Source organism: Lynx rufus, unplaced genomic scaffold, assembly GCF_022079265.1.
Source record: "Lynx rufus isolate CCGP_SWC_20201006 ecotype Redwood Valley unplaced genomic scaffold, mLynRuf1.p SCAF_14, whole genome shotgun sequence".
In the NCBI taxonomy this organism is placed as follows: Eukaryota; Metazoa; Chordata; class Mammalia; order Carnivora; family Felidae; genus Lynx; species Lynx rufus.
Window position 1 is genome coordinate 12,437,722 of NW_025814828.1, and position 14,799 is coordinate 12,452,520.

At 40.8% G+C, this 14,799-nt stretch overlaps 1 protein-coding gene across 2 annotated transcripts in view; it reads left to right on the forward strand.

Moving 5' to 3' along the window:
* The first annotated feature begins 996 nt into the window (after positions 1–996).
* Positions 997–14,799, forward strand: part of GRPR (gastrin releasing peptide receptor) — a 33,139-nt gene continuing 19,336 nt past the window's right edge. For both annotated transcript variants that reach the window (XM_047075942.1, XM_047075943.1), the window contains exon 1: positions 997–1,777. In XM_047075942.1, the coding sequence (XP_046931898.1) occupies positions 1,365–1,777 (413 nt within the window). In that variant the 5' untranslated portion in view covers positions 997–1,364. The remainder of the gene's footprint in view (positions 1,778–14,799) is intronic.

A 14,799-nucleotide genomic window follows, 5' to 3' on the forward strand; every position in this document is an offset into this window, starting at 1 on the left:
TAAAGGTCTAAACTCAAATCTAGTTGTACCTCCTCAGTAAAGCCTTTTCTGGCCCCCCACCAAGTCTAAGTTATTTCTTTCCACTCCCCAATTCCTTGGTACTCTATCTGTAAGTCCTTTTCAGTTAATTTCCTACTCAGGACTTAAGAGGAAAGTTGCTATTAAACATGGCAAGCATTCAAATAAAAAAACTTCAAATAACTGCATCAAAACGCCAGTTCATGTAATTTTTAGATCCAGTGAGAAAAATCCCGTTTTTCTGGAAAAGGCTACTGATATTTAAGAATGCAGCCGGCTCCTGATCTTATTTCCCCCTGGTAAAGGGAACAATAATGGCTTGCGAAAGCTATGGGAAAGGGCGCGTGTGTGTTCTGCTTCTGCTTTTCCCAGATGTCAGTTACTGAAGGTTTAAGGCACAAATCCTATGCCGACTGTTCCTCAGTGGCAGTCCCCATTCAAAGAGGCATTGGGAAGGCTGGTGGGACAGCTCACACGGGGACATCCTGTGCATCTGTGTGCATTTAATTCAGATACCGACCTCATTTTATAGCAACCCTAACATGTCATTCTAATGTATTGGTAAAGATGAGAAAATGGGATGTGAGTTTTATCTAGATTCACGGGCATGGATAGTATCAGCAAGATTTGCGGGGCCCCGCAGAGGGCTAGCAATGCTTATTAAATAACTGCCGTAGGTGCTGTATCATAAATGAGAAGCCAAGGGTGTCCGTTAAAGTCTGCAGGTGGATTCTCATCTGGGGAGCGCAGGCTACTGGGCAGTGATTGAAGTGTCCAGCAGGGGGCTGGCATTCTCTGTCTGTACTTAGCCCTGGTTCCTCTTCAGAGCCTCAGCTCAGCAGAGCTGCTGTTTGCTGGTTAAGTCAGTGACGTGCACAGCATCCTGCCTATAGGATTTGAGGCTTTCTCTGTGCAGTTTTTTTTCTACCCACTTTAAACCTTCAGGTTCTAAATATCAGGAAAGATAGGAAATGCCGTATGAAAATAGCCGGCCAAAAGTTCTTTGTAAACTGCAGCCAGGGAGACTCAGACTAGAATTGAGGTAGAAAGGGTTGGTACAGAGTGGGTTTAATTCTGAGCCCTTTCTGGCCGAATTTTTGTTGTTGTTTTGTTGTTAACTTACTGAATAGAGACATGTAGTACATTGGTCAAGTGAAGACCCCGGCAGCACCAGCGTCAAAATAGTGCCAGACAGTTCTGAATGCTGTAGTGTATATGTACTCTGTTTTTATGAAAGAAGATAAAGAGCCCAGCATAGATTTTTATCCTCATCTTCACCCAACTGCAAAATCAAAGTTAAGCAACAGCATCTAAGAGCACTTTTCAGGTGGGAAAGAATCTAGAGGATGGCTCTAAGTGATTGTTTGCTTTTGAACTTGGAAGTGGACCACTTCTTGCACTGCAACATCTCCAGTCACAGTGCAGATGTCCCCATGAACGACGACTGGTTCCACCCGGGGATCCTGTATGTCATCCCTGCAATCTATGGGGTCATCATTCTGATAGGCCTCATCGGCAACATCACGCTGATCAAGATCTTCTGTACTGTGAAGGCCATGCGAAATGTGCCGAACCTGTTCATCTCCAGTCTGGCGTTGGGAGATCTGCTCCTCTTGGTAACATGTGCTCCCGTGGATGCCAGCAGGTACCTGGCCGACAGATGGCTGTTTGGCAGGATTGGCTGCAAGCTGATCCCCTTTATACAGCTCACCTCGGTGGGGGTGTCTGTCTTCACCCTCACGGCTCTCTCGGCGGACAGGTAAGTTCTGGAGGAAAGTCACATTCTCTCTGAGGGTGATAGATGCCTTGGTAAATGAGCCACCACCTTGGGGCAGACAGAGCTGCTTGCACAAAGGGAAGTTCTACTCACACTCCGATTCCCTCCCAGGAATGTTTTTCTTCTGGAGATTACTTCTCGAGTTTGACATACTGGTTTAAGAAAGAAAAGTCAGGGAGTGGTGGGACAGAAGGGGACAAATGAGAAAAAAAATATTCTGAGCATAAGATTGACGTTCATTTTCAGGAGACAAATCGATTTAGTGTTGCTTTTTCCTAATTTCTCCCTCCCTGCAAAATTAATTGAGTGGTGAGAAGAAAAAAAAAAAGTCACACCTAATAGAGTTTACACCCCAGGCAAATGTTTCTTAGAAGCAATTCAACGTCATCAGAGAACAGAAAAGTCTCACTGAATTTCTTCCTCAAAATAGGCTTTCAGAAATAAACAAGAGGAGAAAATAAGCAGCATTTCCTTGAAATTTATTTTCCTCAGACTATTCAACTTTTCTCACAGCTGATTTTGTATTTGGCTCTCTTTGTAACCAGAGAGCTGGTTTTTCTGAGTATCTCTTTAGTGAAATAAGCATGATGTGGATTTTTTTTCCCCTTGAGAAAGCTCCATTCAAGTCTGATTTTGAATTTTAATATCTTTAGTGATGTACTTCCATATACGGTGCCTTTGGGGTTTTTTTTTTCAGTGGGGGGAGGGAGTCCAGTGTTTTATTCTGGGAAATACTCATATCTGTGAACTGCATTTCTTGTGTGCACATGTTGCTTTCAAATTCACATGTATTCATTCTTAAAGATTCATCATCAGTCTTTGAACATTTACCGAGCATCTATTCTGTAAACAACTCTTGCTTGAATGAACCAGTCAGGAAATATCTGCAGGTTGTTCACACGTGTGGCTGCATATATCTTACATACCTCTGAGCTCTAGAAATCGGACCCAGTGATGGATAGACTCCAGAAACATCATGGAGCATATGGTCAAATGAAGAAAAACCGGAACATTGAGCCAGAGCCTATACATTTTTATTTTAAAATCCACGGGATGATATGGTGTTAAAGATACACACGCATTTGAGAGTGTACCAGGAAAGACAGAGAAGCAGCTCTTGAAAGTTTATACTCTGAAGAGAATGTCCTACATTTTAATACATATGATAGTGGATTCTCATTTTGTAGAGGAACAAACAGTCCCCAGGTGATCTGGCTTTGTCAAGTAATGGACAAATAAAGATAGTGTTATCAGTATTTGTAGACATGTGTTTAGACTTAGCTGCCTGAAGTACACTGTTCATTTTCAAAGGTGGAAAAATAACAGCCCAGAGACAAGGTTTGCACATCGGACTGGCCAGACAGGGTTTCTCCGTTCCTGCCGCTCACGTCCAGCTTGCTCTAACCTGAGCGTTTGCCCACCAGGTGCTAATGGCCACAGGCAGTTTCACACGTTGATCCAGGGGCAGGCAAACTCCCCAGCCGGCAGAAGGTCTGTCTGTGGCTCATGACCAATGGCCCAGGGCACCTCGGGATGAGGGCCATTTTCTTGACGGAAAGAGGAGATTTTGCATTCTGGGTTGGTGGGTGCGGAGGTGTTGGGGGGGGGTGGGCAGGGAGAAAAGTGAGGGCGTGGAATGTACAAATGCAGCTGCAGGGAGCTTTTGTAGCAGACCATCGGCAGAAAGGCTCTTTCAAAAGCCGGTTTGCACCCTTTGGCAGCTCTAGTGTGCCCTCAGCAACTTTATAGTTACTGTGTGTCCAAGTTCGGAAATTTCCAATTTCCAAGTTCAGAAATTACTATAAGCTTCTGTGTAACTAACTTTTTGTGCTTTGGTAAAGGCTTGAGAAAGCTGATGGCTCACCTGAATCACAGGTACTGCATCTAACCAATTTCAACAAGAATAAGTATTGAGCTAGTTAAATAATATAAAACTATACTTGTCTATCTCGTTTTAAAAAGCTATTGGATGGAGTCTTATAATAACGTCATGAGGTTGGCAGGGCAAACACACACACACAATCTCTATTTTTTCTCAACAAGGTATGATCTATATACAGTAAAGTGAACAAGTGTATAGCTCATGGTATTTGCACTGTCTTCATAGCAACGTAACCACCACCCGGCTGGAGATACAGAATATCTGGCACCCCAGGAGTTTCTTTTCTGTCTCTTTCCAGTTAATACCCACCCCCGGAGAGAGGCAATCACTATTCTGAGTTCAGTTAACATAGATTATTTTTGCCGGTTCGTTAATCTCATATAAATAGAATCATACTTCTTATGCGTCTCATGTCTGTGAGAGTCATCTATGTTGGTGCACATAGCAATGGTTTGTTCTTTTTAATTCTTGTGTGGTATTCCACCGTATGAATATATCTCAGTTTGTGTATCCATTCTAATACTGATGGACATTGGGTTGTTTCCAGGTGGGGGCTGCTAATAGCCTACTCCGGATATTCTTATTCATGCCTTTTGGGGTACATGTGTGTTTCTTTCTCTTGGGTCTCAGCCTGGGAATGGAGTCACTGGATCACTGGTGGCATATATTTGGTAGATATCATCAAAGAGTTTTCTAAAGTGCTAGTCTGTATTTGACAGGTTGGTAAAAGGATGAACCAGAGGACCCTCCACACTGGATGATCATCACCAATCACTGGGGAGCTCAAAAAACATACAGCTTCTTGGCTGCTACCCTAAATCTACTGAATCAGGGTTTCTGAGGTGTGAATGGGCATAGTGATAATCGTCCGTCCCTGCCCCCGTAAGCTCACCAGCAGTGCCAGCGCTCGTTCCAATCTCCCTTCTACAGTCCTCCCTTCCCCCAGGCAAACTGGAATCTTTGTTAATATGAAAGGAATAACAGTTTTCTGGAAAAGTTGATACTGCTGCCACTGTGTCAAAGGGAGACTTCAAGGCAGTCCCAGAAACCAGAATTCTGGGTTTCACACAGCTGACCATTTGCAGATTTGCATTCAGGCCCCTTTACTTTTGGTCCCTGCCCTACCTGTCCTTTCATGGTTTTCTCCCCTTACACATGCACCTGGTGGTTAAACTGACGAGTTCCTGGCTCTGCTTCCTTGCTTATGCTTTTGTGCACATTCTCCAGAATGCTTTCTCCTTTCCTACATAGAGGATTCTACTCCCCGTGTGATGTATGGGCTGGGAATGGGTGTCAACAGTCCTGCCTTTTAGGCTTTTTGCTGCCATTACTGCCCATTTCAGGGAGTCGGACCAAGTCACTAACACTCTGACCTTAGTTGAATCATCTGTAAAGTAATAGAGTTGAGCTAGATTATTTCTAAGGTCTCTCCAAAGTTTTTCAATTCTGTCATCTTGCCTATCATTTGGAATTTGGCAAGCTTCCCCCTTAAAGCCCTAAGTGGGACCATTCTAGCCCAAAGTTCCTGACCCTACTGTAAACACAAAGTTCATTATCTGAGACATGAACTATCTTGTGACTTCTTTCATCTTCCTCTTTTGAAGTATTTCACTCATTTGTCTTTTTTTAGCCTCTTATATATTCATTGCTTTAACTTTTCAAGTAGATTATTAAGGATGCTGAGGGCAGAGATTTCTTACACATCCTTATATCTTCCACAGTACCTCACATGGTTCTTTGCACCAAATGTATGATCAGTAACTATTGGTTAATTAAAATTATGGTTAATTAATGCACACTTTTCTTCTCATTCTTATTATTCTTGTCTTTTGGAATTCATCTGAAAGCATACTCCTTAAAATGTTTAAAAACACGGTCACCGGCTTCTTACCTCTTCCTCTCTACTAAGCTGTCATTGTTTGAGTAAATGAGAGAAAAACCTTTCTTTCTGATTCTATAAATAGATTTGGGGGATGAAGAGATGGGTGGATGGATGGACACATGAACAGACAGGTGAATGGCTGAGTGGATGGGCAGATGGATGGACAGTGGTTGGATGGATGGATGTATTTTTCTGCATACTGCTCTTTCCTATCAGATGCCCATTTCTGTACTAGGCACGTCAGTATTATGTACATGGAATTTAAGACCTGAATTGGACCCTCAACAGGAGAAGGATGAGGAGAGTTCGTGTTTTCTTTTCCAGTAGATGTAAAGTTTAAAGCTATATTTAATGTTGACAGCATATAATGCCCACGTTATATTGTGCCTGCTTCAGTATTACTTTTCAGTGCTATTTCTGCTAGAATGGAGCTGGCAGAATGAATCCTAAGGGTAGATGTATACAGGAGTTCCAGTGTAATTGTGATCCTTCTTTGATCCCATGGAAAAGACCGTTCATAAGTTTTCCCCTCCCATGTGATTTGGAATGTGGAAAGAAACAGGGAAGTGTTGCATTTATGCAAACGTCTTGAAGTACAGATTCTTCGCATTCATTGCAAGGAATTTATGAGATAATGTAGTTTTCAACCTTTCCTGATATCTCAAGTCACATGGTTGAACATGTTAGCCACTAATCACAGTGGTTATTTAAATTTAAATCTCGGGGCGCCTGGGTGGCGCAGTCGGTTAAGCGTCCGACTTCAGCCAGGTCACGATCTCGCGCTCCGTGAGTTCGAGCCCCGTGTCAGGCTCTGGGCTGATGGCTCAGAGCCTGGAGCCTGTTTCCGATTCTGTGTCTCCCTCTCTCTCTGCCCCTCGCCCGTTCATGCTCTGTCTCTCTCTGTCCCAAGAATAAATAAACGTTGAAAAATAAAAAATAAAAATAAATAAATAAATTTAAATCTAATTTAAATAAAACTAAAAATTCAGCTCCCTAGTCACACCAGCCACGTGTAAAAGGCTCAGTAGCCACATGTGACTCTACTGGACAGTGCAGATACAGAACATTTCCATCACTGCAGAAAGTTCTTTTGGAAAGAAGAGAGTTTGCTCTATGTCTTGGGGTCCAAATCTCCTTTCCAAGATCCATGCTAGCTGATCTCTCTCATTGAGAGTTATCAGGGATTCCTCAGATGGGCAATTATCAAATGCCTCCTAGCTAGCTTACTAGCTCCTCTAGTAAGAGGACACTAACCACAGCTTGGGTGATGTCTGAGCAGCAACAAGTAGAAGTCATCTTGAAGTTCAAACCCTTGTTTGACAGAGACCGAAAGATGGAATTTGACCTTGTCACAACAGGTTCAGAGTACAGACTATAATCCTGGCTTTCCTCGTTCTAAGTCCCAGTTCCTTCGGGGAAAATGGAACCTTTTCTTCAGAAACCATCAAAACACAGAGTCTGATTCCATTTCCCTTCCCTGGACAGCGGGAGCTACTGATCTCAAACCCTACTATTCTGAGGGAAGATAACCTGAGTGACTCCACGGTGGTGCCCTTCTAAGGGGATCCAAACGCTCCACTAATGTTCTAGAGGCCCAGCCTCACGGATTCCAGGGACATTGGCCTTTTTTTGCACAAGAGAAGAAAATTTAATTTCTTGCAAAGCATCTTTTCCAGAAAGTCCCTCTGTTGGGGTTTACATGAGCCAGCAGTCCATAACTTCTCCACAGTATGACTTTTCTGAAGCATACACTGCCTCTCTGGAAAGGAGACTCAACTTGTGTGTTCCCACAGTGACAGATCTGTGGCGTCTCCTGGCAGACTCTGGAGTGCCCGGGGCAGATGCAAGGCTCTTTCAACTGGAGTGCTGCAGATAGAAGGGCAAAAAAGAATTTTGACCTTGTCTCTTACATGTTATCTTTTAAAGTGTTAGACTTTTATGTGATTAATTATTATTTCTGGCAACTCAATATGAATGGAGGCAAAAAAAAAAAAAAAAGAAAAAAAAAGCACAAACTTGATCATGAAACATACTGCATAGCCTGAAAGGGCTTCCTGGTGAGGTTTTTTGAACTGTACTTGTCAATAACATCCTTTGAAAATAGACTAAATTAGCATTTTTGCACTTGTAAACCCTCCTGGTATGTAGGGTTTGCATAAATTCTCTCTTATTTAAAACACGTGTTTTGCAGAATAAAAGAAAAAAATTTCTCCATTCCTCTCTTTCTATCTCCCCGTAATGGAACAAGGGATTTTGTTTACTACAGTCAACTTTGAAATTCTGCTGATTAGTATCTGATATTTGCTGCTACTTGAAAAGATCAGATTTGCCTAGGAACCTCTAAGAGGCTGCTGGTTCATTTTACACATTAAACATCAGTTTCTATAGGAGGTCTTCATTGGTCACTCAGTCTAAGGAATGACCAATGCTATTCCATCATCCAGTTTCTTTTTTGGGGTTGACTGAGGTGTAACTCACAAACAGTAAACTTTTAGGTGTACATTTCTCTGAATTTTGACAAACTTACACACCACCAGCACTACAGTCTAGATGTAGAACATTTCCATCACACCCAGATACTCTCCTGTATCTGTGTGGTCTACCCCCTTCCTTCCTCCACCCTCAGCTCCTGGAAATGACTGATCTTTTCCAAAATATCATATAAATGACATTATACAGTGTATAGTTGTTTAAGTCTGGCTTCTTGCAACTCATGTTGTTGCATGTATCAGTAGCTCATCCCTTTTTTTTTTTTTTTAAGTTTATTTATTTTGAGAGAGAGCGAGCAGGAGAGAAAGAGAGAGAGAGAGAGAGAGAGAGAGAATCCCAAGTAGGCTCTGTGATGTCAGTGTGGAGGCTGACATGGGCCTGAACCCATGAACTGTGAGATCATGACCTAAGCTGAAACCAAGAGTCAGACACTCAACAGACTGGGCCACCCAGGCACCCCCATTCCTTTTTATTGCTGAGGTAGTATTAAACTGCATGGATATACCACAGTTTGTTTATCCCTTCTTCAGTCAATGGGCATTAGGATTGTTTTCAGTTTTGGGTGATTATGAATTGAGGTATGTCTTCATTTCTCTTAGGTAAATATCATCCAGTATTATTTTCTTGAGAATTATTTTGTTCATTTATTTGCTTACTTGTTTATTGTCTATCTTCTACCACTAGAAATATAACCCCCCACACAAAATGGGAGGCTATCTCATTCACTGGCATATTCTCTGATACTAAAACAGTCCCTAACCTGTAGTAGATGCTTGATAAGTGTTTGCTGAATACCTGAGTGGATGGAAAATGAAGGAAGGAATAAAGAAATGAATGAATTCTGGTAGGTCTTACTCAGAGAACCAGAAATGCTGGATTATGGTTTGTGAATCATGTTCATTCCCTTTGATGGTTAACAAATGACTGCAGTAGAATAGTTATTCTAACTCTAGATGACAAGACCTTATCCAGGTTTTATGGGAACTGTTTGGAGGATGGTTTTTAAGAAAAAACAAGTAAAATTATGAACAAAAAGTTAAGTAGAGCAGTGAATGTTTGAAAATATTTAGAAACATGTTAGATTTGGAAATCACAGTGCTACAAATTTAAATAAGTTGATAAACTCAACAAACATCACAAAATCCAGAAAACATATCTATTAATTAACTGCCTGATACATGTCCATCACACTTCTTTTCTCAGATATTTTGACTTCATCCTCATTTGTCTCCTTTTAAAATCACAATGGTTTGGTGATATTCTTTCCTTTTTTTTTTTTTTTTTTTAAGTCTGTTTATCTATTTTGAGAGAGAGAGAGCATGCACACATGAGCAGGGAAATGGCAGAGAGAGAGGGAGAGAATCCCAAGCAGGCCCCATGTTGTCAGCACAGAGCTCCACCTGGGGCTCAATCCCATGAACCGTGAGATCATCACCTGAGCTGAAACCAACGAGTTGGACACTTAACTGACTGATCCACCCAGGCGCCCCAGTGATAATCTTTTCTATAGAGAAATTAGAAAGACAAGTCAGACTTGTCACATGGTTGATTAAAATTGACTTTTTAAAAAAATTTTTTTGTAATGTTTTTATTTTATTTTTGAGAGAGAGAGCACTAGCTGTGTAAGGGCAGAGAGAGAGGGAGACACAGAATCCAAAGCAGGCTCCAGGCTCTGAGCTGTCAGCACAGAGCCCGACGTGGGGCTCAAGCTCACGAACTGCGAGATCATGACCTGAGCCGAAGTTGTCCACTCAACTGACTGAGCCACCCAGGCGCCCTGTAAAATTGACTTACTATTAATGAGAGGTTAGAAAAGTTTCTGGGTGCCTCGGTGGCTCAGTCAGTTGAGCATCTGATCTTGATTTTGGTTCAGGTCACGATTTCATGGTTTGTGGGTTTAAGCCCCACAGTGGGCTCTGCGCTGACCCTGCGGAGCCTGCTCGGGATTCTTGCTCTCCTTCTCTCTCTGCCCCTCTCCCCTTTTCTCAAAATAAATAAGCAAACATTAAAAAAAGATAAAAGTTTATTTCAGCTCCATAACTCATTACTGGTTATGTCATGTATGTTTAGATTATTATAAAATGTTTAAAACTATTTGAGAAAGCCAGTATCAAATTTCTTTCCTATATGGGCCATACAATTTCACAGTATTTAAAGTTTTGTGCCTTGAGTAATCTTATATACTCATTTAATTGATGATCCCCATTAACCTATTTGCCATGGATGCCTTTGTATTATGTTTTAAATTTTCTTCATCCATGTTGGTATTTTGTGGGTATGCATAACATGTGTGACTTTAAACAAATGTCTTTGCTCTTTGTAATTTGGCTACAGGTTTCTGTTCTATGAACACAGACACTCTGATAAATTTGACTTTGCTGATGTATCAGGATTTAAATCTACCTTGTTATTTGTTTTTTATTGGCCTCACCTGTTTCATTATCCTTTTTCCCTTCTTGCCTTCTTTTAAATTAATGAAATATTTTAATTATTCTACCCCTCCCCATAAGTTGAATTATATAAACTCTTCTTAGCATTCTTTTAGGAGCTACCCTACAGTTTACAACATGTATCCTTGACTTATTCGAATTTGCTATAAATTAGTACTTTCCCACTTCCTGGAGAATTCAGGGATTGCAACCCAGGGACACTTTGTTTTAATTCCCTCCTGCCTTTTTGGGGGGGGGAGGGACTATTTCTATTTTATATTTTAATTCTCTTTGTATTTTAAAACCCACAACTCATTATGTTTACTGTTTTACATACTTTTTGTTAGTTTTTTTACATTTACTTACATATTTATCTTTAAATTTAAATTTATTCCTATATTTACCTTTTCTGTTGCTATTTCTTCCTGCATCTCTGTGACTTCATCTGAGATCATTTTACTTCGGTCCGAAGAATGCCTTTCAATGTTTCACTCAGTGTTAAGTCTAATGGGGATACATTTTCTACTTTTGTGTGTGAAAATGCCTTTATTTGATGTAATCTGGGGAGGATATTTTCACTGGGCATAGAATTCTAAGCCGGCAGTTCTCTTTCACACTTTGAAGTTGCCATTTATTGTATTCTGATTTCTACTGTGATGACAGATGTCAGTTTTGTTGTTGCTTTTCAAAATTATTGATTTTTCTTTGATTTTAAGATTTTTTCCCGTATCTTTGGTTTTCAGCAGCATTGCTGTGATGCACTTAAGTGGTTTTCTTTGTATTTTTCCTGCTTGAGATTCATAGCTTTACTTAAATCTGTGGCTTGAAGTTTTAGCCAGTTTTGTAAAGTTCTCAACCATTACAACTTCAAATATTGCTTCTGTCTCATTCTCTTTTTCCTCTCCTTTTTTATGCTGTCTTCATATAAATAGGATACTGTAGGTTAACTTCAAGCTTTTCAAGTTTTCTTCCTCCTTTGGTTGTTTTTGCTTTTATTGAGGCAGAAAATTTCATACTAGGGTCAGGCCTCAGTTACTGGGAACTATTTTAATCACATTTTCGTTTCACCGTCTCACCATGTCCCATAAATTTCCTTCTCCTTTTTCCTTATTTTCCAGCCTTTTTTCTCACTGTACTTCAGTCTGGCCATTTTCAGCTCACAAATCCTCTCTTCAGCTGTGTCTAGTCTGCTTCTGAAGCTTCCATTTAATTATTAACTTCAGTTTGGGTATATTGCAATTCTAGAATTTCCATTTTAATTTCTTGAATTAGTCCCAGTATATTTTGAAATCCCTCTCTGGTAACTCTATAAGCCTGTTTCTATTATTGATTTTCTTCTCCTGTGTTTTGGCCATCTTGTTTTGCCTCCTGGTATATGAGGCAATTTTGTTTGACTACCTGATTTTGTATATAATGAATTGTAAATAATTTGAGGCTCTGGATGTTATTATCATCCAGAAAAGATTAGCTCTTGCTTCTTGCAGGCAGTTAGGTGGCAGTATACCTGACCCAACTGGGGACCATGCAGATTGGAGGCAGAGCTTTGGTCTTTGTGAGAATTGGTTCATCCCTCCTCCTGGGGTCTACCCCTTTGGGAATCTGAACTGAAAGCCTGGGGTGTTTACCTGGCCTCCTCTCCTTGGTGGCCCTTGTACTCCATTTATTGACCTCCTTCCTTCTAAAACTGCTGGAAGCTCCACTCAGCTTTATGTCTCTGCTGCTGATTGAAACTTAACAAATGCTTTAAGGGGAAAATGATGCTGAACAATAGCTTCATTCCTTTACCCTCCTCTCCAGGATTTTGGCCCCTTGAATCCTTACTGCCTTGGTATTTCTCTGATGTTTTCAAAGAGATTTTCTAACTTTTATGTTAGGAGAGTTGCTCAGCAACAAGCTAGTCTGCTGTTATCAGAGGTGGAAAATCCCATACCACCTCTCTTAAAGACCTGGTCTGCTGCCCTCAAAACTCTCCATATCCCAGTTCCTCTAAAGAAGAGTACAGAACTCCCTAGCCAGACCTGTAGGATCAGCATTCGTAGCCTCAAATTAACTCAGCAATTTAGATTCAGAGAAGTGAGCTCTGGCTAACTTCAAAGTGAGTAAGTGAGGAGTCTCAGCTGAGGCCTGCAGCAGTGGGCCCTGCCAAATATTGTAGGGACATCAAAGCCTCTGGGATCTTTCAACCAAGCCAGGACTCTTAGCCCCAATATGCGGGAGCTAGAGCCAACATTTAGTTATGCAGTGATTGAGAACAGCTAAAATTTCGTGGGAAGGCAAGAGCCAAAATGTTCCTAGGTACATTTCTTTAAACTTCACTTCTTTATTACTTTTTCTTTTTCTTTCTTTTTTTCTTTTCTTCTTCTTTTTTTTTTTTTTCTTTTTTGGTATTGTACGCAGACCAATTGGCCAGTGGTAATAGGAAAGAGGTAGGGAGAAAATGCGAAGTGCAGCACATAAAGACATTTATTTCCAGTGTGAGAAGAACTTATTGTGACAATAATAATATGTCCATGTGACTCACTTATTTCTTTATGTTGTGTACATATAAATAGAATAACTACAGGTTAACCTCAAGCTTTTCACGATTTCTTTTTTTCCCATTGGTGGTGTTCTTTGTTTGTTTTGTGTTGTTTTGTTTGATTATCAGGCAGTTTCATATCAGGGTCAGGCCTCTGTTATGAGAAATACGTTAAACACACAAAAAACAATACAAAATTGATGTAAAAACAAAATTACGGTTGTTTCTCCATGACAGCATATGGGAAATGCTTATTTCTTTCGAAAGAAATGGCAATCAAAACAGATTTTTAAGAATTTCATTATTTTCTTTTCCCTTTCCATGTTAAATGATTGGCAACACCACAGGAGAACAGAAAAATCAGAATTTGGCATCTTTTCTTTCCTAGCTTGTCAGCAGAGGTGAAATTAAAGGTTAAAATGATGGTTTGAGGAAAACATGTCATATGGGATGAAGAGAAGTGTAGTAAATATTTAGTTTTAAGCATCCTTTACTGGTGCTTTAAAAAGACCTGAGACTCTGAAGTGCTATCGTCAAGTATAACTAACTTGGGGATCCAGAGACCCGGGTTCTAGTCTTGGTTCTCAGCTAACCAACCATGGGACCTCTGTGGGCACTAGTTTCCTCTTCCATATGTGAAGGAAATGGGACTTGATGAGTCCTAAGTTTTCTATTCCATAATTATATAGAAAACAGCTTCGTCCTTAAACATGTACTCATATGTCTGACCATGATAAAAGCACTTCATAGACTGACCCAGCATCGTCTATTCTGAGAGTGCCTCACAAAGGGGAATGTAATAGGTAAATATCATTCTATTGTTCTTTGAGGGCTTTACCTGGGTATAGCCTACTTCCCCAACCAGAATTTTAAATCCTTAATGGTCACGGACTTTTATATCCATAGTGTCAGGCAGAGCCTGAGATACTAAATTCGTACTTACCTTGCTGATAAGGTCACTAAGCATCCTAAACAATGAGTGTTTGATACTGGAAAACCAACAGCAAAGGTCAGTGGCCTATTGTCTTCATCATCACAAATTAATAAGCCTAACAGGCAGAGTGCCATGCGAAATGGAAGACAGGCTCTCTCCTCCATTTAAAGAAGGAACCAACAATTTTGGTATGAACAGGCAAGAGAACAGAATGCTAGCCATGTTCACACATTCAGTGCACATAGGCCAGGTGCCAGTAAACCTTTTTTTTTTTTTTGTCAAGGGCCAGATAATATTTTCAGCTTTGTGGGCCATAAGGTCTCTGTTGGAACCACTCAACCGGCCATTATAGCATGAAAGCAGCCATAGGTATTATGTAAGTAAATGGGCATAGCTGTGTTCCAGTAAAAACCTATTTATTGACACTGAAATTTGAATTTCATGTACTTTTCACATGTCACAAAATGTGATTCTTCTTTCTTTTTCAAGTGTATTTATTTATTTTGAGAGAGAGAGAGACAGAGAGAGAGCAGGTGGTGGAGGGGCAGAGAGAGAGGGGCAGAGACAATCTCAAGCAGGCTCCGCACAGGTAGCACAGATGTGGGGCTCAAAATCACCAACTGTGAGATCCTGACCTGAGCTGAAACCAAGAGTGGGATGCTCAACCAACTGAGCTACTCACTCACTCCTGATTTTTCTTTTGATTTTTTCCCCAACCGTTTAAAATATAAAAACTAGGGCGCCTGGGTGCCTCAGTCAGTTAAGTGTCCAAATCTTGGTTTCGGCTCGGGTCAGGATCTCACAGTTCGTGAGATCAAGCCCTGCATTGGGCTCCGCACTGACAGGGCAAAGCCCGCTTGGGGTTCTCT